Here is a 23,896-nt window from a genome sequence, read left to right as displayed (position 1 = left end):
AAGGCAGACGTGGCTCTGGTGGCCGGTCCTGAAAGCCACTTTCTTCCGGGGTCAGAACCTCCTCTGGGCGCTGGAGCCGGGCCCCGTGAGGCCGGAAGGCGCTCCCCGCCAGGGCGGGCGTCCAGGCTCCTGCGGGGACACGGGAAGGCTGTGCCGCTGGCACCGGGGTCTGGCGGCAGACCCCGTCCCCGCGTCCCCGGGGAAGGGCCTGGCTCCCAGGGCAGGACCCCGATTTCAGAGGGAGGGAAGCGGCCGCCGTGTGTCCCGTCCTGCACACGCCCTTCCCGGCCCCTCCCGTCACCGTTCCCGCCTCGAACAACCGTCACAACCGCGCGGCTCCTCCCGTTAGAAGCGGCCCCTGGGCAGTTCTCACGGTTGCCATTAACACCTCGACGTTCTTCAATTTGTGGGAAAACAGAAAACTTCTGCTTTGGTTAAAAATAGAAGAAACTGGCAGCTGGCTCCCCAAGACTGTGAAGGAGTAAGAGCTGAGCGCCCGCGGTCATGTGGATTCACACCCCGAAGCCTTGTGACTCCCTGTGATGCGTCCCCACCCTACAGACGAGGAGACGGAGGGTCAGAGAGGTCTCCATCATTTGTAGAGAGCGGGGCCAGTCAGGGCTGTGCACGTGGGTCCGAGGCCCCGCTCCAACCAAGGGCGCCCTGGACGGGGCCTGGGATGGGGAGGTGGGTGAGGAGAGGGTGGGCCTGGGCGGAGAGGCGAGGGGGCACATGCTCCCACGCGTGTGAGCCACACGCCCACCAGCCCGAGGGCTCCAGGAGTCAGGCTGTGTCCTCGGGGCTTCATGAGCCTGACTTGCACACTTGCCAGGATTCGCTATCAGGCCCGTTTCACAGACGGGGAACCGGAGCTCAGAGACGAGGAGACCCCCCGAGGTCACGGGTCAGCGAGCAGCAAACCCACCATCCACATGCGCCTCACTTATCTCAGCTCCGGGGCCCAGGAGGCGAGCAAATGTCCTGTGGCTGCCAGAACAAAGAGCCACAAACCGGAGCCTGAAACCACAGGAGTTTGACCCTCGCGGTTCTGGAGGCCCCACATCCATACTGAGGTGCTGGCTGTCGCACCCCCTACTGAGACCCCAGGGGACCGTCCCGCTGCCTCTTCCAGCCTCTGGGGCTGCCGGTGCTCCTGGGCTCGAGCCGCACCTCCCAGGCTCTGCCTCTGCCGGTTTCTCAGCGTCCAACCTCCCTCGGGTCCTCACTCGAGGACACACGTGACGGCACTTGGGGCCACCGGGATCCAGGGCGGCGCCAGCGCCCCCAGACCCTGACTTGATCACTCTGCAAACAAGGTCACACGCACGGGCTCGGGGACCAGGACCCGACGTCTGAGCAGACGTCCCAGAGGGGACGACGCTCCAGTTCCATCTCAGGGCCGACCTCGGGCAGCAGACGCGTCCTTCTTCCTCCCAAACACGGTCGTCCCTGACTCACGCGGCAGGAAACCGTGCCTTGTCACCAGGGGATAAATTAAGCTGCTCAACACTAGGTTTTCGGCTGTGACGCTCTGGAGGGTGCGGGGGGGCTGCCCCGGCCGTGACCCCAGATGACCTTTTGGTCCTCGAGTGCACCGTCAACACTTCCACTAACTCTGGCATCGCCTGTCCCGGCCCACACGGGGGGGGTCGGGGTCTCGTCTCCTTCAAAACCTCTCGTGCTGGACGGCCTGGGTCTGGACCGAGGGGCCTGAGCCCCGGGCTCCGTGCAGCAAAACTTCTCCGACCCCCACGGGCCTCGTGCCGACCACACCGGCTTTCCCTCCCGGCATCTCATTGCTTAGACTCTGCGGCCAGAGCTCGAGGACCAATTGGTGACTCGTGCCGTTCAGGTGACAGGACCCCCTTCAGACCCGCCTCACCCCCCCTCAGCGTCCAGGAGCCCCGGCCCCACGGCGCTCAGAGGCGGATGCAGAAGGAGAGAAGTCGCTTGTCTCTCTTGTTGGGTGGAAAAACCTATTTGGAAGAGACTCTTAAACCTCCTGGGGCCAATTTAAAAAATGAGGTTTTTTTTTGAGGAAGATTAGCCCTGAGCTAACATCTGCTGCCAATCCTCCTCTTTTTGCTGAGGAAGACTGGCCCTGAGCTAACATCCATGCCCATTTTCCTCTACTTTATATGTGGGACGCCTGCCATAGCATGGCATGCCAAGCGGTGCCATGTCTGCACTTGAGATCTGAACCGGCAAACCCCAGGCTACCAAAGTGGAATGTGCGCACTTAACCGCTGAGCCACCGGGCCCTAATGAAAACCAATTTAAAAACGGTTCAGAGCGGATTCATAACCACAAAGAAGGTCCCAAGTCAGTTCCACTTAAACGTAATCGCAACGACTCGGCCGCGATTCCAAAGCGAAGGAGGAGGACTCGCTGGGATCCCTGTGTTGTCAACGCCCCGCCGGCGGCTCCCCCGGCCTCAGGATGCGACTGAGGAATGAATGAAAACGGAAACACAGGCAGCTTCTCAGTCGCCCTAGGAGCACAGGTGCACCTGCCCGTCTGGGTTTGGGGCCTGTGGTTCAACGTTTTATTAAAAGCTCATAAAAATGACGATGCCACCCGCTCCCGACCGCTCGCCCGGGTCCAAACCTTTAGCCCCGAGGTCACTGCCCAGAGTCGCCTTCGTCCAGGAGAATAAACGGCCAGAGGTGGGGCCTGCCCTCCAGGCCCTCCCTGGGCTCCTTTTAGGGGATCTCAAGTCGGCACGTTTCCTTTTGTGGCATAAAACCCTGATCGAGCTGCTCTTGAAAGAAACCCCGATGTTCATTTCCTTCCCGGGACGAGGGAGTCAGGACCACATTTCAATCCCCTTCAACCTCCGCTCCTCGTGCCGATTAGAACGACACCCCAGCCCAGGCGCCCGGACGCCCAAACGACCTGAGGAAAACACGAGAAGACTTGACGTCGCCCATCGGGAGAACGCTTTTGGAAAGGACAACTCACTTGCTCTGATACTACACGAAGCACAGAGACTTTTCCAGAAGCCCCAGGAAGCGCTCGGCTGGGCGGGCCGGCCTTCCCCTGGGCTCGCGGCTCAGCCTGACGCCTCCCACGGGTTTCGCTCTGAAACGTCCTGTTCATCAGTTCATGTGCCGTCGACTCGTCTCTAGAACTGAGGCTCCGAGCCGCACGGGACCTCATGTGTCTGGTTCGCCGCTGAACACTCGACACGACAGAAGCGTCCGGCCTGCGAGGCACCGGGCCGCAGCCCGACGACCAGCTGGGCCAGCGGGATCCAGGAGAAGGATGGGGCTAATCACGGAGATGTCTACGGGGCGGCCCCTGCACACCCGGCCTGGGGCCCTGAGCCCAGCTCCACGGTGGATCAAGATCTGACTACACAGCCTGGCCCGGCGTCGCCACGGGGAGGACGCTGAGGCTCCTGGAAGCCAGGCGGCACCCCCCACCCCAGCCAGAATGGGCGCGCAGAGCGGGCTGGGAGGCCGGCCCAGGCCGAGTGTGGACACAAAGGGGCCCTTGTCCACCTCTGGCCGGGCCAGGCCCTGCTGGCTCCACACCCGGCGGCCGGCATTGGGCCGTGTGTTTGCCTTCGGGGCCTGGGGGGAGACCAGCAGCGAGAAGACACGAATTATTTGTCGGCAGAACAGCAAATCCTTGGAAACCCCCCACCGCCCTCTCACTGGTCCTCAAACCCTTTCATCTCCCCCAAGCCTTAGTGTGGGGCATATGCCCAGAGGCCCTCCTGCCCCGGAGAACTCCTACTCACCCTGCAAGACCCAACTCAGAGGTCCCCTCCCCAGCTGTTCAGTGCCTGTGACTCCTTCCTTCCCACCCTCCCGCCTCATGCAGCCTCGCCCCGCAGTCGTGGCAGGTTTGTGCATCTGTCAGACACAGGCTGGACCAGAGCGACTGAAGGTCCCGTGTTAACAGCCATCACCTCTCCCGCCTCCATTTCCCTGTCTCTATCTGTCAGTCGCACCAGCTTAGTGGCCCTGGGAGGGAGAAGGGACCGGCCCCAGGCCCTGGCTGAGCCTCAGCCATAGACACGGTCGCATACCGGGACCCAGGATGGTGAGAGGGGCAGCCACACGGCGCCCACAGACCGGACACGAGTTCTCAGACCCCCACGCCCTCCCTTGGGGACCAGGCGCTGAGCTGGGAGCTCGAGGCTCCCCTGAGGTCCACGGGGCCCTGTGCTTCTGGGGACGTTAGATGGGTCAGGTGACGGTGTCAAAGGGCCACATGGAGACGGTGGGCAAACCGCACGGCACGGGGCAGTCGAGGGTGCGGGGCTGAGCTGGACCTTCCTGGGTTAGCGCCCAGACGGGGATGCAGTGAGTGGGGGGGCGGGGGACGTGGCAAGGGGCAGGGCCAGAAAGCAGCCAGTTGAGGCAGTGAGGCTGCAATGGGAACAATGTTGCAGCTTCAATGTATCAGCTCAGCAGGGCGCCCTCAACTGACACAACGTTACACATCGGTTCCATCTCAATGAAAGGAAGTTCTAACGGCGCCTTGAGCCGGGCTCCTTCCTCCTCCAGGGGCTGCGACTTGGAGCCTCTTTAAATTCTCTCCTTGTAAAAGCGATGAGTGGAAACGGCGGGCGACCCGTCTGGACCACAGATCAGTGACCCCGAGGAAACGCCAGCCCCAAGCAGGGCGCCCGTCTGAGAGTTTGACCCAGATGGACCTGGTCATGTGGAGGCCTGGCTGAGCCTGGAGGGACGGGGACGGCGGTCACTGGTCCCCAGCACGTGGACCCCGCATGGCCCGAGGCCCCAGGAAGCCGACACTAAGCTCCTGGGTCTCCCAGTTGCACCTGCTCACCCGCCGGGGGCGCGACCAGCCCCTCGTCCCCTCGGGCCCTGAGCCGTGTGGGGAGGCGCCTGGCCGGTGACCCAGAGCAGCCCTGGGTCTCGGTGGGCAGCTCTGCAGACCAAGGTCATGACCACAGGGTCGAGGCCCCGCTCTCCTGCCCCCTCTTCTCAGCGCGCCCTGCAGCCTGCTGCCTGGGCGGTGGGCCTCACCCGGTCAGATGGCGGGAGGCTCGGGTTTCTGCATTTAGAAATGAGGTCACAGCCTGTACATCTTTCTGCAGCTGCCTGTTTATGGGTCTCGGCTGCGAGGAATTCCTGAGCCTCAAGACAGCTGCTCACGGACGGCGGCCCTCGGGGACGAGGACACACGCGCACACGCACACGTTTCTACTCTTTGCAGAAGGAAAGCAGGGCAGACGGCCAGTGGGAGGTTTGACAGAGTGCGCTGGACACGGTTCTGTTTCAGTCCAGCCCCTGGGCCAAGGCCTGGCCAGCAGAGAAGAGGTAAACCGAGGCAGACGGGACGTGCTGGGCGGGGCCTGCCTGGTGCCCCCTGAACACAGCTGCTGCTGACAGGAGACAGCGGGTTCACCACGGGCAGCGCGTGCTCCACAAAGACGCCCGGCCCAGCGAGGGGGCTCCAGGCGGCCCCTGCACCGGCCCCACAGCGCCCGAGGGGTGCGGGCCCCACTGGCTGAGACCCTGGACTCCAGCCCTGGCCTGCTGCCCGCTCCCTGTCCACCCGTAAATCCTGCTGACCCTCAATTTCCTCCTCCTTCAGGGATCATTGGAAATAAAAACACACCTGCGCCCTGTGGTTGGAAGGTCAGAGGACTTGAGCTGGAGCCGCCACTGGTCCGTCATGGCCGAGACTAAAGTGACAGTGACAACGAGGAAGCGGCTCTCGCGGGCCCAGCCCAGCGGCTCAGAGACGTTCTCCCGCCTGCCACGCTGGGAATCTAAGGAAAGAGGGAAAGATGACCCCCACGGCCACGCTGGCCGGTCCTGCAGACTGAGGAGCCGCGAGCAGGATGGAGGGGAGCCTGCTGCCTCCACGCCAGGGCAGCAAGGACCCGGGGCAGCGTCGGGTCAGGCCTGGCCCGGCCAGAGGGAGGGGGGTGCACAGCCCGTGACCCCTCCAGGCTGTGTGTGGACGACCTCTGCCCCACGGCAATCTCGACACGGGCGTGCGGCCCCGGCACCAGGCGCCGTCCTGGCGATGCGGCATGTCGACCTTGGGCGCAGCCTGGGGGCAGACCCGGCAGGACCCACCACGGCGGAGCCCAGCCGACCTGTGACCCAAGGCCGCACTCTGGACGGACGACTCCCTCCAAACGCGTCCTCCAGGATGACAAGACGGTCACAGCAGCTTCACCAACAACGTCCTCAAACGGGAGACGAACCACGTGTCCACCGGCCGGGGAGGGACGGTAAAGCGGGGCGAATTCACACAACGGAACACGATTCAGCGACCAGACGAACTCGCAGACACAGCACCGAGTGGAGGCGGCGGACGAGAGGCCCCTCGTGGGGTGGGCAGGTCGGTGCCGCGGGAGGCGCCGGGAGCGGGGGGAGCAGAAGCTGCGGGGGGCCGGCTCCTCCATCCTGCTCTCAACCTCGGGGCTCGTGCTCAGCCCTGGATGCCGCTACGATTCGCGAACATGTCCACACGGATGTTAAAACACAACGGAAACGTAAATGCTTAAAAGGCGAGGAAATGGGAAGTTACGATGTCGGTAAAATAAAACTTTATTGAGTTTTACCAACACTCACATTATCTGCCTCGATCTGAGCCCGTCTCTCCTCGTGCGATGGAAAAGGCGGCCTCAGGCTGGCGGGTGAACTGACGGACGGTAAAGACGAAAGCTCATCCCTGCCACCATCAATGGGCAGTGAGAAGAGGTGCTGGTGTCACAGGCTAGGTGTCACCAGGTGCTGCGCAGGGTGAACTGTGTGCCCCCAAAAGACACACTGAAGTCCTGACCCCGGAACCTGTGAGCGGGACCTTTCTTGGAAACGGGGACCGTGTGGATGGAATTGGCTCGGACGAGGTCACAGTGGAGCAGGTGGCCGCCACCCAGGGCCGGGTGTCCTCGTGAGAAGAGGGCACGTGGACACAGACTTGCAGGGAGAAGCCGCGCGAGGACCGAGCAGAGGCTGGAGGGACGCGGCCACGGCCGAGGACGCCCAGGGCTGCCGGCCGCCTCCAGGAGCTGGAGAAGCAGGAAGGACCCTCCCGGGGGCCCTCGGGGAGAGCACGGCCCCCGACCCCTTGACCTGGGACTTCAGCCTCCAGAGCTGGAGGAGGACAAGCTGCCATTGCGCCAACCCCTGGCCGTGGTTCTCTGTTCCCGCAGCCCCAGGACACGAGCACGGCTGTGGACGCAGGTGCAGAACTCAACTGTCGCTCGCTGTGAGCTCAGGAATAAGAAACTAGCCTGCACTTACTGTCAGTGGAGACAAGGTGGTCCCACGGGGGACACGCCTGCCTTGAGATCTCATGGGGGAGACAGGCATCACCACGGCCCCCACTGCGCTGAGGTCAGCCAGCTGCGGCCTCTTCCAGCCCCGCCTCCTGCTCGCGGGTGACCTTGGGTGATCTTGGGTGACCTTGGGTGCCGCTCGGCTCGGGCTGGGGTCACCCCCTCTGCGGCCCTGGACTTGAAGTCAGGGTGCAATCCAGCCTCGTCCAGTCCAGCGCCAGGAACCCAGGCCCAGAGAGGGGAAGGGAGTTCTGTGCGGTCACACAGCAGGAAGGGGAGACCAGAGGTGATGCCCGGCATGTCCTCTCCTCGCTCCAGGCCCCTGTGCGCCCCTCTCTGCTGGGATGCCCCCAAAGGCAACCAGACCTTCCCTCTCTCAACCCCAACGTCCAGTCGCTGTGTTCGGGGGTCTGCTTTCCCCCCGTCTCTCCCCACCACCCTCGGCCTCCCCATCATTGTTCCTCTGACACCTGACAAGCCTGGCTCTCCCCACCTCACTGGCTCTGAGTGCCCGGGGCAGCCCCTTAGCGGGGCTGATGACGCTCCCAGAAAACCCGCACCCAGTCCAGGCGCCCCACGTGTGGCCTCAGCCCCCCGCCCGCCGCCTCATCGTCCCTCATGTTCTGTGCGCAAACCCAGGGCTGCCCAGCAGGCCTTCCTGTGACGGTGGACGCCGTCTCTATCTGCGCCATCTACAACGTGGCCTTTGTTTCACTTTGATTAACTTGCATTTCAGCAGCCACGGGATGCAGACCCCGATCGCAGCCACCGTCCTGGACAGGCAGCCTCTCGCCCTGCGGGAGCCGTCCATTCAGAGTGCACCTCCTCCTCCAGGCTGGCCCCCTGGCCTGCAGAGAGCCAACCTTCACTTGACTTTCACTTTCGTCCTCAGGCCTCAGCTGAGGTCACCTCTGCGGAGCCTTCTAGCTGCCAGCCCGGGCCCCGCTCAGCTGGGAGGCAGCTGCTCGCACGCTCCCGTCTGCCTTGTCCACTCCCTTCCCTCTGCTCTGTGCACATCGGGCACCGACTACTCCAGGCCCAGCTCCCGGGCTGCGGTGGGGGCGCAGACACACCCCGCTCCCTGTCCGCCCCGAGCGCAGGGGAGCCACGTCTGAATCATGCCTCTATTCCCAGGGCCTGGCGCTCGGCCAGCCCGGGGCCCGGGGAGCATGTGTGGGTCAGCCGGATGCCTATTTCTGCCGGGAGGCGGGCACAGCAACGTCACGGGCTGCCCGGAAGGCTCCTTTCCAAGAAGCAGGTTGGAATCTGTTGAAAGAGCCTGTGCGAGGGGTGTGCCCACCCCGCTCGGCCTCGGCGTCTAACCCGCAGCTGCTTCAGGAAGCTTGGTGCCCTGCCTCCTGAACTGACCCGACAGGCTGGGTCTCAAGGCCTCTTCCTACCATGCCCGTGTGGACAGAGGGGTAAACCAGCGAGGGGAGAGAATTTACTGGTGGTCCCACAAGATGGCCCTGCCAGGCCGGCTGGCTCAGTGGGTGCACCGGGGCATCCTGACTTTAGCCACGTACATTGCCTGCACCACCACCTCCCCCGCACACGCATTTTCTCAATATTAAAACTCAATACTATGCCAGAAGCACAGGCAACGACAGCAAAACGGGCAAATCGGGCATCTTGCTCAAAACCGAAAACTTGTGCTTCAAACGACACGACCTCTGTGACAAGGGTCTTGGGTCCAAAACATGTAAAGAGCTCTTACAACTTACTAACAAAAGGCGACTAAAACATGCAAGAAATCTGAACTGACGTTTCTCCAAAGAAGATCCACAAATGGCCAACGGGACCAGAAAAGATGCTCCAGTCACTCGTCACCAGAGAACTGAAGTCAAAGCCACACGGAGACATCACTGCGCACCCACCGGGACGGCTCGAACCCACAGCGGGCAGAGAACGAGGGTGGGCGAGACTGCGGGGACGCTGGTGGGATCCTAAAGTGGGAGTTGCTGTAGGAGACCGCCCGGCAGGTCCTCAAACAGTTAAACTTATTGTCAAATGATCCAGCAACTCCACTCCTAGGAATTCACCAGGAGAAATGAAAACACACGTCCCCCCTAGACTGGACTTGAATGTCCATCGCAGCATCATTCACGCAGCCAAAAAGCGAAATAACCCAAATGCCCATTAAATAAAATGTGGTCCATCCCCACGGTGGAATATTACTTAGCCGTGAAAAGGAGTGAAGCCCTGACACGCCACAACACAGGTGAATCCTGATGCTGAGTGAACGAGGCTGGTCACAAAGGATGCACGTTGTGTGCTGTTTATCCGGGGTTGCAGGACAGGGGGCTCCAGACAGAAAGGGGGTTAGCGGTTGTCCAGGCCCAGAGGGAGGGCAGGGGACGGAGTGATGGCAACGGCGTACAGGGTTCATTCTGGAGCAACAAAAGGTTCTCAGTCGACTGCGGTGACGGACACGGAATTCTGGGAAGATGCTAAAACCTACTGAGCAGTTGGGTTCAGGCGGTGGACTGTGTGGTGTGTGAATTACATCTGGATAAAGCAGTTAAAAAAAATCTTCCTTCAACCCTAAAGCAAGAATATCCAGGAACTCGAGGGCTGATGTCCAGTGACGTCTTTTCCATGCCTATTAAAAACGTGTGACCGTTGGCTTTCGATGGTCCCCCGCGTACCGCGTGAATTACGCTCTGCAGGACCCTGGCCCGCCCGCCTCGCCTGTCCCTCTCTGGACCCACTCAGCCCCCATCCTTCAAGATCTCGGGGGAGAAACACTCCCACCTGATTAATTCGAAATCTTCTTCTGACAACTGACAACGCGGCGATGAGCTCGTAGAAGAAAGTTCTTCACGAGAAACATTAATCACGGATTTTAATTTTTCACCACGACGGCCACAACCACAGCTGTTTTCCTACTCAGGCCACAGCCATCGGGGCAGGAAATGGTGAGCGGGCACCTGGGTCTTCGTCCAGCCCCCCGGGGGTCATCAGGGGAGCGGAGGCTGCTGGCAGCGGGACACAATCGATGCCAGACTCGGCATGGTCAGCGGACGGGGGTCCTGGCTGCCAAGAAGCACTGGACCCGGCCCAGCAGAAGAGCCAGAGGACCAGGCCGGGAGGGCCGATGTCGGCAGCTTGTCCCCCACGCTGCCTGGCTGGGGTCGTCGCCGGGAGCACGCGCGTGCAGGGGACGGAGCCCACGGCCCTGCCCTGGTTCTGCCTGTGAACACAGCCTTTCCCCTCTTGCCTCGGATTCCCAACCCCAGTTCTATGGCTTGGACCGGCCTCAACCTCCCCATGGATCCCACTGTCACACTGGCCTTTGCTGAGCGCCGCCCTCGACTGTCCGCCCAACGCCTCGGCCTCCGGCGCTGGAGACGCAGGTCCTGACCTCCTCCCAGACCCGACGGGCCGGGGCTGAGAGCTGGGGAGACGGGGCGAACGAGAGCCAGCAGCCTCCCGAGGGGCCTCTGGGGGCTCAGGTTCGACCTCGGGCAATAACAGCCCTTCCTGTGACTCACATGGCGACCTGTGAACCCCCCGCTCGGAGCCCGGCCCAGGAACACTGGTGACCGCGGGCTGCACGCAGCCGAAGCTCAGCGAACATCATGATTACTGCTGTTGTCACGACCCCCAGCTGCACACCCAGCTCCTCCAGGACAAGACCCAACCTCAGAGTCACAGGGGACCGTGCGGGGGACGGGGGAGCCCCCAACCCCACCAGCAGCCTGAGCCCATGGGACCAGAGTCCATGCCCCAAGGCTGGGAACGGCCCGTCCGCACAGGGAGCTCTCCATGTCCCTGGCGACGTCCGCCAGGCCATGGAGAATTGTCCGCAGGACGACGGCCTGTGCCCGGGGCCCAGCAGGAGGGGCCTGAGGACAAGTCCACCCTCCTGACTGGGCCGTGGAAGGTCCAGGCCCGCCCGTCCCAGCACAGCACGGCCGTGACCCCAAGGGGCCTGGAAGAAGCTGCAGGCTGCACACCTTCCAGAATGTTCCTTGAGGCACCGGCACCCGCCCCAGGCTGAGAATGCGGCCGCTCATGGTGTCTCCTGGCACAGAGGGTCAAAGGCACAGAGAGTCCTACAAGGGGCCCACACCTGCCACAGGCTACACACTTTCCAGAATGTTCTGTGAGGAGCCCACAGCTGCCCCAGGCCGCACACCATCCAGCTGAGTGGACGCCACCTGCTCACCTCGCCCAAATCATCCTCACGGGAGTCGGGGCTGCGTGAGCCAGGCGAGGCAGCTGGGCCCCCGGCAGCCCCAGCTCAGAGAAAGGTCAGGCGGGTCCTGGGGGAAGTCCTGGGCAGGCCACCTCCTCCATGCAGCCGTCCAGGACAACTGTCCAGGGAGCGGGGGCAGGAGGCCCAGAAATAAGCCCGAATGAAACCACCACCAGCTGCAAACCGGCAGCTACGTTTTGTTGACCCACAAAGTGTCTGAAATGATCCTATTCTATTTATTTGTTCTATTTTATCTGGTGGGTCAGGTCCGGCCCACCAACTGGTTTTACAAATAAAGTTTTATCGGCACAGCCATGCTCGCTCACGCACGTGTCGTGTGGCTGCTTCGGCCGGGAGAACGGAGCTGAGCAGTTGAGACGTGACCCCACGGCCTGCAAACCCCAAACCGTTTACCGACTGGCCCCGTGCAGAGAGGGCTGACCCCGAGGCGTGTGGGGAGGTCAAAGGGGGACGGGGAGGCGCGGGGCCCCTGGTACCCGCTTTGCATTGACGGGGAGACAGTAGAGAGGTGTCACCCAGAGGTCACACCCCAAAACACCCCCGGGGGCGAACCTGACTTTCCACCGGACCCTCCGCCCCTGCACCCCAACCCCGGCTGGCCCCACTCACTTCATGGGCTTGAACAGCGCCTGCCCGTAGTTCTGGAACGTCATGATGAGCTTGAGCTGCGTGCCCCCTGACTTCATGGCTGCGGGGAGGGAAGAGACACAGGTCACTCGCTGCCCCAGGCCCCCCTCCTCCAACGCCGGCACCCCCCATGACCCCACGGCCCCGCCTGGGCCCCTGGACGTGACCGAGGGCCCCTTCTGCCTGGGAAGTTTGGGGTTTCTTGCAATGACGCTGGTTCACCCTCCTGACACCAGGTGTCGGGCAGAACCTCTCCCACAGCCTGAACGCAGACGAGGGGACCGGCTTCTACAAAGAACGGCCAGGGGCGCACCTGCCCGCACCGCCTCCCTCCCCAGACACACGACACGCGCCTGGACACCTGCTCACACCCGCTCACAAACACACACACACACACACACAGCACTGCCGCCGTCTCAGTTCCTGGGTCCTAGGGAAGCCAAGGCCGAGTTCATCTGAGGAGATCCCGAAGACCCCTCAGGCGGGGGTGCCTCACTCCTCAGACGCCTCCCCGGGCTCCACGCGGCCCCGCGAGGGTGGAAGGTCCACAAGTCTCGCTCTGGCTTCCCGGCTGCCTGGCCGGCTCGGAGGCTACAGGATTCCCGAAAGGACCTGCTTTTTCCTGACTGTGGGTTTTCCTTTTTGCTGACGGAGCAGAAGGAAGGAAAATGTGCGGAGGTTTCCTCGGGGGCGCTGGGCTGGGCCTGCGGCGGCCCTGAGCACTAAGCTGGCTGACCCCCAAGCCCCACCTGTTGGCACGGCGAAGCTCCAGGCCACCTGAAACGGGACGCACAGGGCTTGTCACAGACGGCGTCCTCCGTGCACACCAGGCACTGGTGAGCTAGTGTCACAGGCGTGAACGAGAGCAGGAGGGCGTCGTCACCAGAGTCCATGTTCACCGGGGCGGGCACATTGCAAACTATACACCCGGAGCTGGACGGACGGAGTGCGGATGGGCTCGAGGGCGCCGTGATGGGGGGCCTTGGTGGGGGGCAGCCCTGAGGCTGGGGTCTGCTCAGCTTCCACGGGGCTGCCTCCCTACCCTCAGTCCCCTTCTGTTCAAGGGCCCTGGGGACACCTGCCATCTCCTGCATGGGGTGATGGTGACGGCCAAGCCAAACCAGGAAAACGCATCACAGGACCTGTCGGTGCTCAGGCTGCGCCCGTGGCCGTCCCCAGGCCTGCCGTGACGAGTAAGCGGGCGACGCCGGGAAGCCTCTCGAACAGCGTCGGGCACGGGGCCGTTCTAAACGGCGGCCACCATGGCGTTGGAAGCCCTCCACAAGTCCTCGGTTCCCCGGGCATCTCTGGGCTCTCCTGCCTCCGTGTGCGCCAGGCCCAGGCCCTCCTCCTGGTTCCTGCCGGCCGACCCCACTCTGCAACCTTCGCTCTCCTCACGGCATCTGGAGGGTCCGGGCCCCCGAGTCCCGGAGCCAGGGCTGGAGCGGCGGCTCCTGGGAGCAGCGTGGGGCTGGGCCTGTCGGCGAAGCTCTGAGCCCGCGGCCCTCAGGGACCGAACTCCAAAACACCGGGAATAACTTGAAAATGCCAACCCGGGGGCGGGCACAGGGCGCACGGTGATTCACTGTGCAGCCCTCTTACCAGGAGCAAAGGAGTTTTAACTGCACAGCAAACACTCACAGACTGACCGTCAAGCAAAACAGCTTAGGAAGCACCCACGGTCCATGAACACCCGCCTTTGACGATGAGCACACCAGGCGGGCAGTTAAGCCCAGTGGTCATCTCCCAGGACGAGCCCGGCACAGGAGTGCAATTTCCTTTTTCCCATATCTGTGGTTTCTAAATTTCTACAATGAACATTATTACGTTTTTATAAGCAGAAAACGGAAGCGATTATTAAAAAAATTAGTGGCCCCACTAAGCCCCATTCGATGTCCCGGTTCCCATGGGGTCTCTGCCAGTTCCCATGGCTGACGGGGGATTTAATTATTCTGACTGGGGGCAGCGTGTCAGCTCCTCCAGGGCTTGTAATCCAGGTTTATTTTAATAACAGAATGTTATGCAAATCTGGCCAGTTTAATCATTCTGATCCTGGGAGCGAGTCGCGCCCGTGCGGCCAGCTCCTCCCCACGGAGCAAATAAATAACCAGGAATCAGAGGGCATTCGCATCCCCCCAGGACTAAGGGCCCCGCAAGGGCCAGGCTCTCTCGTCTGGGCACTCGGGCCTCCCGCCCCGGCCCACCCTTCGCTCTGCCCAGCTGGGGTCGACGGTCGAGAGACACTGGGATTCGGCTCTGAGATCCACAGGGTCGCCCTGCACAGACCCACACAGCTGCCTCAAGTCACAGAAAAGGCCAAAGGTGACCACCCGGGGCGGGAGGAGAGAAAAACTCACCACGGGCCAGGCCTCGGGTGACGGCAGAACGGGCGCCCGGGAGGGGTCAGGCCGAGGGGCAGGGCACAGACCGGCCTCGAGAAGGAGGGCGTGAGCTTGGGTTTCTTGAGGACAGACTGGGGCGGTGACCGAGGAAACCGGGCCCCGTGCTGGGACTCGCCCTCTCCCGGCTGGGGCTCCGCGGTTCCCAGCTATGTGGCCAAATGCGTTACTAGTTAACGCCGATTAATGTCGTTAGTAACACGCACGGCTGGGTTCACAGGTTCACACACACTCAGAGCACCCGGTGCTTTTCCTACATGACGCTCGTCCGCGCTCTGAGCTCCGTGAGGGAGGAGAGAGGCCTGCGGCCGAGCGGGGTCCAGCACCCACACTGGGGAGGACACGGTGGGGACCCTGCACACCGGGGGCAGCCACACTCCCTGTTTCCCCCATGGAAAACGGGGCTGGCCCGCCAGTCTCCCCATTTCTAACAGGAGCCCCAGCCCGTGTTTTGAGAGGCCACCTCTTGACTTTTAAATGAACTAATTCCGTTTGTTAGAGACTCGTGGACCCCACAAAGGTCCACGTGTGAGGTGCCACTGGGGTGCGGCCTCTGACGCCTCAGCCTCAGTCACCTGTGAGTGGGGACCAACCTCTGTCCTTAGGGGTCACGTCAGTTGTTTTCAAGGTCACTGCCTTTGTTTAAAAAATTCTTTTTCTGTTTAAAGATTGGCACCTGCTCTAACATCTGTTGCCAATCTTCTTCCTTTTTTTTCCTTCTCCTCCCCAAAGCCCCCCAGTACCTAGTTGTGTATTCTAGCTGTAGGTCCTTCTGGCTGTGCTGTGTGGGGCACCGCCTCAGCATGGCCTGACGAGCGGTGCCGTGTCCACACCAGGGATCTGAACCTTGAAACCCTGGGCCACCGAAGCTGAGCACGTGAACCTAAGCACTGCACCACCAGGCTGGCCTCGACACTGCCTTGTTTTAAGGGTCAGAGGAACGAGGCCTCCCCCAAGGATGGCTCAGGTCCCCGTTTCTGTTCCTCACCCCCCACCCCAGGGGAGGGAGGTCCGAGCAGCGTCCAGACTCCTGGGCGCCCATGCAGGGCCCTGTGCTGCCTGTGGGCATCCTCGGGGCCCACGGTGACGGGCTGGTGGTGCGCACCCTGGTCCTCCCGCCCTGACTCACTGAGCGGCCTCGGGAGGCCTCCACCCCAGGGGCACGACTACATCGGCACCACCAGACTTCAGTCCCTCACCTGCCACCTCGGGACGTCTGAGCCATGACAGCCTCCAGCCTGGACCCCTGACACCGTGCCGTCCTTCGAGGCAGCTCGCTTTCACCTTGAAAATCACGATTCCCCGAAAGGGAGACTATGGGGGGGACCCAGCACTCCCAGATCAGAAGGATGCAATCGGAACTCACGCCTGTGGACCTGGGGCCGCAGCCACCCTTTGCTCAAAGTGGACACGGCAGGTGCCCAGGGGGGAACTGGGTCAGCACCCATGTGGGCTTCTGTTCTTGACCTTTGACCGGCCTGCTGGAAAGAGGTGAGGAGGGGGCCGCCATGTCCTCTGGGGTGGTCTCTGTCCTTCCTGTGGGGTGATCCAGGTCCCTCCAGCTCTGGGCCTCGGCGTCTGGCGAATTGGGCATTTCCGGTTCTCTTTCTCCAGGTCGTGGAGCCCGGGGGTGGGAGGGGGCACTGTGGCCTTTCTGGAGGCAGGACTGCCTTCCCGAGGAGCCCACCGCCGACCGACCGGGCCCGGCAGCCTGCAGCCCCCCAGGCACCAGGCCGGCCGGCCCCCTGGCCTGCCCCGGCCGTGGCCTTTGTTCCTCGAAGCTGCCCGCCAATTAGCCCGGGTTCCCACTGGATCAACCAGCACCCACGACTTCTGTTCCCAGAGTCCCTTCCCTTCTTCAGGTCCCAACTTCGGCTTTGCTGACCTGGACGGAGCGGCCGTGGGGCCTGCGTCTCAGACCAGAGGCATGCAGGCCACCGTGACTCCTCTTCTTAATAAGTAATTCCAAGGATGGAGCAGCTAACGGTGCCATTTATTCTTTGTATCCGTAATCATGCACGACGGCTACTTAATTATCACGGCCGAGCCCACGGTGCTGCCTGCTGGTTTCAGGCCAACGGAGGTAAATAATGTCCCCAGCTTCTCCCACGGCGGCAAACGGCTGTTACCAAGCAGCCAGGAGCCCAGCTATAAATAGACTCGTCCGGTGGGCCGCACGTGCCGTGAAGAGGACCGAGGGTTCCACGCCGGCAGCTTTAGTGGAATCTTCCGGAGAGGAAGCTCAGGGACCTGCAGGAGACCTTCTTGCCGGGATGTTTCCAGGCTCACGTTCACCAGTGAGACAAACAACCTGGAGATTAAAGTGACCCCAGGGCCACGTGGGGACAGACAGGGACGTGCCAGCTGAGGGCAAGTCTCCGCGTCAGAGGCCTCAGTTTCCCCACTTGTGGAAGGCAGTTGGATTCCCAGCTTTGTAAATTCAGACTCTTTTCTGCACCCATGCTGGGGGTCACTGTGACCCCCGTGTCTTTCTTTTCTTCCCTTTTGTGCTGAGATGGACGTGCCGCTGAGCCTGGCATCCCGAGGCTGGCTCCAGGCTCCCAGCTCCCATAGGGGCAGCCGTGCCGGGGTCCCCAGGGGCCTCTGGAGGCTGCACCCCACTCTGGTCATGGCAGGGCCGGGCCCCAGCAGCAGACGGCTCCCCTCTGGGGACCCCAGTCTCCAACCTGTTCCACCAGCTCTGCGGAGACGGGAGAGGACTTTGTGCGTCCTCAGCACCAGCGGCCTTTGCACAAACGTGAGCTCAGGGGGGCGTCTCCCGGTGTCCGTGTCCGACTGAGGCCCTGCACAGGCTCCAGCTCATCCAGCTCCAAAACGCTGCCCCGCACAGAGAACTGCCCAGCAGGGACGCGGCCCAGCTTCTCTCTCTGATTTACTCGCTGGCGTCTCTCAACAGCCCCTGAAGTAGGCTCCCCGGGTCTCCCTCCTTCAGAACCTCTGGGGGCAGACGCGTTCGGGGACCTCAGAAACTTCGGATGATAAGAGGCGGTGGCGTAGACACCCCACGTGTCATGTCACAGCTGATGGCTCTGGGGCAGAGGCCCGTAATTAAACACGCTCCTCTCTCCTCAGAACACGTGAGTATTCAGGCCAGGGGAGAAGAATGAGGGTTTATAAACAGCCTCATCCGTCCAGGTTCTGCCCCACCTGTGGGTTTCAGACGTGGAGGCCCGAGACCACAGGGTGTAGTTGTAACCACCTCTATGTCCACGTGAGAATCTGGTTGCCCAGAGTCACCTTGGTGGGTGACTGGTGGGGCCGGGCCCCCTGCTCCGCCCGGCTGACGGCCCAGCCCCGTCAACCAACCTTCTGGCACCTGCCGAAGGACTGAGCACCCAGCCTCACTCCGACCAGCCTACCGCCCCAAGGAATGCCCAGCCCGGCCAGGGTGGTCCAGGGGTGAGAGGGCAGCTCAGACAGCCCAGCAGACAGGTGGGCGGGGGTCACACTGCCAGGCACTGGCCACCCAGACCCCGGGGTCGGATCCCGGGCAGCGGGCTGCGTCCGTTACACTGTGATGTCAGGTGGCATGGGCCCTACTGCCCAGGACAGTCAGACCAAAGGGGGCAGGGGTGCCCGCAGCCAGGCCCCTGGTGGAAGGGAGGGCGTGGAGCTCAGTTAATGTTTCCCAGCTTGCTCACACTCTCCACCTTGGCAGAGTAAGATGCAGGCTCCTGAGCAGGCCTGAGCCCACGTGACAGATGGGGAAACTGAGGCCGAGAGAAGCTCACAGGGATGGCAGCCAGCGGGCAGGCTCTCTCAGCGTGCGCACCGCAGTTCCCTAAAACCCTTTCTAATTTTAAAACCTCGTCCCCACTTTCCGGGAAGCCCCACCTCCTGGCCCCTTCGTGATGCAATAAGCCTGTGCTGGCACTCGAGACCCTGTCAGACGCCTCTTCCTACAGGAGGTCCCCCTCCTCCTCCTTCCACACGGAGCCCGTGTCCCCAGCGTGCTCCTGGACTCAACCTACACAGCGTCCAGAGGGCTCATTCCTCGCCAGGGCGTGTCCACTTCCTCCCGGACGCCCCGGTCAGCTGGCAGCCGAATCCCGCTGACCTGGTTCATCCTCCGCCCCCTCACCCAGAGGGCGCCTGGAAGGCAGGGCGTTCAGAGGCCCGCGGAGGGGTGAGCACGCAGGTCAGGGCGCTGGACATTTCTCTAACGGCCACACGACGTCCCATTGTGGCCGTCCTCAAGATGTCCCCTGTCCTTCCCACCGATCGCTTCCCCATGCAGCCCGAAGCCCCCGGGCCCTGAGAGGACGGGAGGAAGGCCTGGGGTGGGGCGGCACTCAGGTTCCCACTAGGCCGAGCACCAGGAGGGGAGGCCCCCAGCTGTTCCGGGCCATTCTCTCCCAGGAGGGCGAGTGACCGCACCTCAGAAAGAAGCTGTCTGTCTGTCCCCCACAGCAAGGTGGGTGCCGTGCACAGCTCAGGACGGGCAGAGAAGACCCCGGAAAACCCACCTGCAGCCTCACAGGCAGCACCTGAACCCCCGGGCTGCAGCTGGATAGAACCCCAGGCAGCTGGGACTGCCCGCCCCGCGGCACGGCGAGGAGACCTGCGCCTCGTTCCCCGGCCGCCCACCCTGGCCTCCACCCAGGCTGGGTCTTCACCCCAGGGCCTCAGCCCGGCCTCCACTGACTCCCCAGGCCCGTGACTGGCCGGGACCCTCACACGCGGTCGCCCACGGCCCGAGAACAACGGCACGGACCTCCCTCAGCAGCTGCTGTGACACACTTTCCTGAAACCCTCACTCAAGGCCCCTTTTCGTCCGACTCAGAAGATCCCAAGGTCCTTGGAGACGTCACCTCCGCACGAGTGAGTGCCGGGCCTCCAGCCTGGCCAGAGCCGAGCCCTGGGCAATGCCGTCCACACCAGACTGCAGGAGTGCCAGGCTGAGCTGCTCCCAAACCACAGGGAGCCCTGAGACCTCGGCCGCGCCTCCCGCCGTGTTGGGGGCCATCGCCAGGGTGCCCTCCTTTACGTACTGGGGGCACCTGTGGTCTGGAGTGTCCCCTCCTGAGGACTCTCCACTCAGAACCCACAGGCCCCTCCTTACACCCCGGGAGGTGACGCCCCAGCAGGGAGCAGCACCTCCAGCTCTCCTGCCAGGAAGCCGCTCGAGCAGCCCCGGCCCCCTGGGGTCGTGCGCGGGACCTACCGACGCTGGTTATCTTCTGAGCCCCAAGGTCACGCAGCAGGGCCTCGATCGCCGAGTTGTGCCTGGAGTACAGCTCGTGCCGGTTGATGCCGATGTGGAATTTGAGCCAGTTGGGGTAGGAGTCGATGGCCGCCTCCCCCGTGGGGGAGAATTCCTCATCCTCGGCTCCTTCGCGGGGCCTACAGCGAATGAAGGAGACCCGGAGTCAACAGGGAGGGCCGGGAGCTGCATGGCCGCGGGGAGAGGGGGCCGTCAGCAGCAGAGGCCTCGGATCTAACTTTGGATCCAGACAAACGCAGGTTCACGGAAGGTGTGTCTGCTCCAACAGGAGCCTGCGACGTGCGCACTTTTTCTGCGGCTGCTGCTCCACCAGCTAATCACAGATCCAAAGGCCCTTAATTCTTACCTACGGCGGAGCCTCCCAGACAGCTGTAACTACAGCCAGACCAAGCCCAGGCCGTTGGCGCTGGCCCCGCCGTCTGTCCTGGGGTCACCAAACATGACGTCAGCGTGGGGGCCGAGGGGCTGTGGGCTCTTTCTGGGGGCGAGCGAGCCCGCGTCTGACCACAGACTGTGTGCAAGTCGCAGACACACCGCCCGTCAGAGGCCTTCCCGGGCGCTCTGCCTTGCCTCCAGCAACTAGGGGCAGGAATGATGCAAGAGGCTAAATTTGATTTTAACGGCAGCAGCCTTGGGTGGGGAGAGGAAGGAGCCAGCCGCTGGCTCCAGCTGGGGCCGAAACGCAGGACCTGCCGCCCATGTGGCCGTTCTCCATCTCTGGAGTCAAGGGCCCAGTTTGGGGGAGAACTGACCCTGTTGGCTGCTGGGCTGGAGCAAAAGTGGGTCATGGCTCAGCTCTAATCCACCTGCAAGTGACGCCCTTTCGGCCCCACAAGGGACATGACGGTGGCCAGAGTCCGCATCCCTGACCGCCAGCTCTGGGCCCATCTCTCCGAGGACGAGCCCGGGAGCAGGCCACGGCTTGATCCTCACGTTTCTGAGCACTCCCTGACCCCAGCCGGCAGACAAAGCTCAGGCCAGCAGGTACCTCGTTGTGTTTAGACAGAAACCCCGGGCCTGGCCCAGTTTCAGGAGAGAAAGTTTGTTTCTGAGCTGTCTGGGAGGCTGGCCTTTCCCCTGGGCGCCGGGGCGACCTCCCCCAGGTGGGTATTTATTCTGGCTCTGCTGCTGGTTAATGTTTCACCGGCTCCGGGTCTCAGCGTCTGCTCTTTCGGATTTACGCAGCTGAGGACGGCCTTGGGGACAGGGCTGAAACCAGGACCGTTTCAAGAGACGCTCCTGGGAGATGCTCTGCTCTTTCAGGATGCTGTGGCCCCTCGCAGCTGGCGGTGTGCGCACCTGGCCGGACGGACAGCCCCCTGGCCTCACCACCTGGTTTACGGGCTCCTTAGGCCCTACAGACCTTCCTGACCGTCCCCAGAGCCACACCACCAGGTATCTGAGGGCCGCAACCTCTCAGCCGCTCCTTCATTCATTGCCTGACTCTGTTTCCCAGCGAGCAGGGCCTTCCCCTAAGTGCAGCAGATACCCAGGCTCCCAGCTGCCCAGTCTGCCTTCCAGGCCAGTGGCCACAGGGACCGGCTCCCAAAGCCCCCCGCAGAGCTTCTCCAGGAGGCAGGCATTCTGGCGGCAAGGGCAGGGCCCTGAGCTCCCCTGGGGGGGCTCTGCCATGGAGGTCCACGCCCTCCCGGGGTCCCTGAACCTCTTTCCACAACGCATTGTCGTGCAAGGGCATTTTCCGGGAGGGGCACACAGCTCCATCTTTATCCTCAAAGGGCCCCTGGCCGCCTGAGGGGTCGCCCGCCAGCACCCACCCGTCCCGCCGGGCCCACTCACCAGTCGGGGCTCTCTGCCGCGGCGGCCGCCTTGGGGTTGAACCTGATGTCGCTGTTCACGTTGAAGAGGACGTCGTCCTCCGTCAGCGGCGGGAGTGCGACCTGGTACAGCGGGTGTTCGAACAGCCTGGCCAGCAGGGAGCCGTCTCCGCTCGGGCCAGGGGGCGGCGCCGACCGCCGGGGGCCGGGGTCCCGGAGCAGCGGCCGGTGCGCGGGGTCGCGGGGTCGCGGGGCGCCGGGGTCCCGGCCGCGCAAGGCGCCCTCGGCGGGCTCGGCCGCGGGCGGCAGTTTCTCCAGCGAGTGGGACGTGAGGTTGGAGGAGGGGTCGGAGCTGAAGTCCTGCAGGATGCGCAGCGTGTGCTTGTTGGGCCAGCCCGCGTCCCCGGCAGAGGCGGCCGCCGGCTGCTCCCCCGGGCGGCCGCGCGCCTTGGCCCAGCCGGGGGCCCCCGCGTCGGCCGCGGGCTGCGCGCACGAGCAGCCGGGCTCCCCCGAGGGCCGCGCGCCGCGCCCCTCCAGCTTGGGCAGCAGGTCCAGCACGATGTGCAGCGCGCAGGCCACCAGGAACACCATCAGGATGAGCACGCGGAACCTGCGCACCAGGATCATCTTCATGGCCGCGCCGGCGAGCGCGGCCTGGGCTGCGGGCCCTCCCGAGCGCGCTCTGCCCGTGCCCCTCTAGTCTCGGTTTGGCACGAACGCGGGGCCGCGGCGTGGGTCAAGGTCCATCTGTTGTCGGGCAGCTACCAGCTCGGGGGCTGTCTCGGGTCCCGCACCCAGCGTAGGGCGCCCCCCGCCAAAGCGCCCCCTCGCCGGGCCATCCCGGGGCCGCTCACTCTGGCCTCTCTGGAGCGGCCGCGCCCAGCAGCCCTCGTCCGCGGAGCTGGGGGCGCAGCCGGGTGAGGCCCCGCGCGCGCAGAGGCCGGCTCGGATCTCCGGGGCGGCGGCCGCGCTCATCAGGCGCTCAGGGGCCGGACGCGGCGGCCCATGCCGACCAGGGCGCGGCGGCCCGGCGTGGTGGCGGTGACGGCGCGGCGCAGTCCTCTCCGCGGCTCCGTGGGCCGGCCGGGCGGAGAAGGGGCGGCTCCTCGGGCAGGGCCCGGCGCTCTCGCTGCGGCCCGGGGGCGGGGACCGGGGGAGACGAGGGCGCGCGGCCGCGAGGACTGAGTTGGGGGCGGGCGCGGGGGGCGCGCGGAGCGGCCGGCGAGGTCCCCGGCAGGTGCAGCCGGCGTCCCTGGAGCGCTGCGCCCGCACGGCCGAGCTCTCGGCGCCCCGCGCCCGGGCGGGCAGATATCCGAGCGCCGCGGAGCCGCCCCCCGCGTCAGCGCCCGCAGATTGGCGGAGCAGCCGGCGATCACGGCCGGCCCGGCCGACGCGCTCCCTCTCTTTTCTCCTCCCCTCGGCCGCGCCCCGCGATCCTCCGCAGCTCCGGGCCCGCTAAGGGGAGGGCGCCTCTCCCGGGCTTTCCCGAGAGACGACGGAGAGGCCCGAGAGGGGCAGGCGGGGCGCGGGGGGCGCCCGGCTCCCGCAGCGGGAGAGCAGGGCCGGCGGCGGCGGGCACGGCCGAGATGGGCCCTCCGGCCGGGCCGCTGCACCAGGACCTCCGCCCGCCCGCCGGCCGCCGCCAGCTGCAGCCCTCGGCTCCTCCCCGGTGAGCGAGGGCCAGACCCAGGCCAAGTCCCTTCCCGGAGCCGCTGGGCGTCTGCGCCGCCGGATGAGCTCCCCGCCGGGCGGCGACCTTGCGCCCCGCGCGCCCCCGCCTCGGGGAGGAGGACGGAGGAGCGCGGAGTGGGGCCGAATCCCGAGGGGACGCCGGCCGGGCCAAGAGGCTGCTGCACCGGCCGGCGCCTCGCCCCACCCCGCCCGACCCGGAGGGGCCACGCCTGCGCCGTAGCTCCCGCGGGCCGGCGAGCTGGGATCCGCTGGGCGCCGGGAGGCACCGGTGCGCGGAGGCGGCCTCTCCCTGCCCTGGGTGGGGCGGCGTGTGTCTCGTTGGCCCCTCCGGATGCGCAGAATCGGCCACCCACACCCGGGGGCGCGGCGCTTCTAGACGTGGCCTCTTCTGAGCTCCCACAGCATCTGGACCCGCAGCCTCCATCAGGGAACATTAACGTGCATATCAGCAGTTCCCGGGAGTGTAGGCGAACCCGGGCAGGGACTGTGGTCGCGAACATCCCCAGGCTCTCGGCCCCGGACCTCCAGGCGCGGCGCATTTCCACAGCCGGTAGATGAAGCGTCGCCCCTTATCATGGCCTGGCTGCTGGACTAGAGGGGGGGCTGTCTCTGGGGGCGCTAGGGTGGGAACCCCCTACTCCCCTCCCGGCTCTGCTGCCT

The 23,896-nt window shown here is 64.2% G+C and overlaps 2 protein-coding genes across 2 annotated transcripts in view; both read right to left on the bottom strand.

Moving 5' to 3' along the window:
• The window catches only part of FAM20C (FAM20C golgi associated secretory pathway kinase), a 33,859-nt gene extending 11,535 nt beyond the window's left edge, over positions 1-22,324 (bottom strand). The window contains exons 1-3 of the mRNA XM_070566106.1: positions 21,567-22,324; positions 19,710-19,888; positions 12,108-12,186 (exon numbers count right to left, since the gene is read on the bottom strand). Coding sequence (XP_070422207.1) covers positions 12,108-12,186; positions 19,710-19,888; positions 21,567-22,177 — 869 coding nt within the window. The 5' untranslated portion in view covers positions 22,178-22,324. The remainder of the gene's footprint in view (positions 1-12,107; positions 12,187-19,709; positions 19,889-21,566) is intronic.
• Positions 22,325-22,518: 194 nt separating this feature from the next.
• On the bottom strand, positions 22,519-23,775 carry LOC139074967 (transcription initiation factor TFIID subunit 4-like). Its single transcript, XM_070568927.1, has one exon. It carries the CDS (start codon positions 23,773-23,775, stop codon positions 22,519-22,521), a length of 1,257 nt encoding a protein of 418 aa, XP_070425028.1.
• Between the last annotated feature and the right edge of the window lie 121 nt (positions 23,776-23,896).

Source organism: Equus przewalskii, chromosome 12 (assembly GCF_037783145.1).
Source record: "Equus przewalskii isolate Varuska chromosome 12, EquPr2, whole genome shotgun sequence".
NCBI classification, from domain to species: domain Eukaryota; kingdom Metazoa; phylum Chordata; class Mammalia; order Perissodactyla; family Equidae; genus Equus; species Equus przewalskii.
The sequence above is the reverse complement of the archived record's forward strand: the minus strand, read 5'-3'. Positions and strand labels throughout refer to the sequence as shown.

What these genes read in the sequence shown, in the direction of transcription:
- LOC139074967 (XM_070568927.1), bottom strand. Translation starts at nt 23,775, where the DNA reads ATGCGCCGCGCCTGGAGGTCCGGGGCCGAGAGCCTGGGGATGTTCGCG.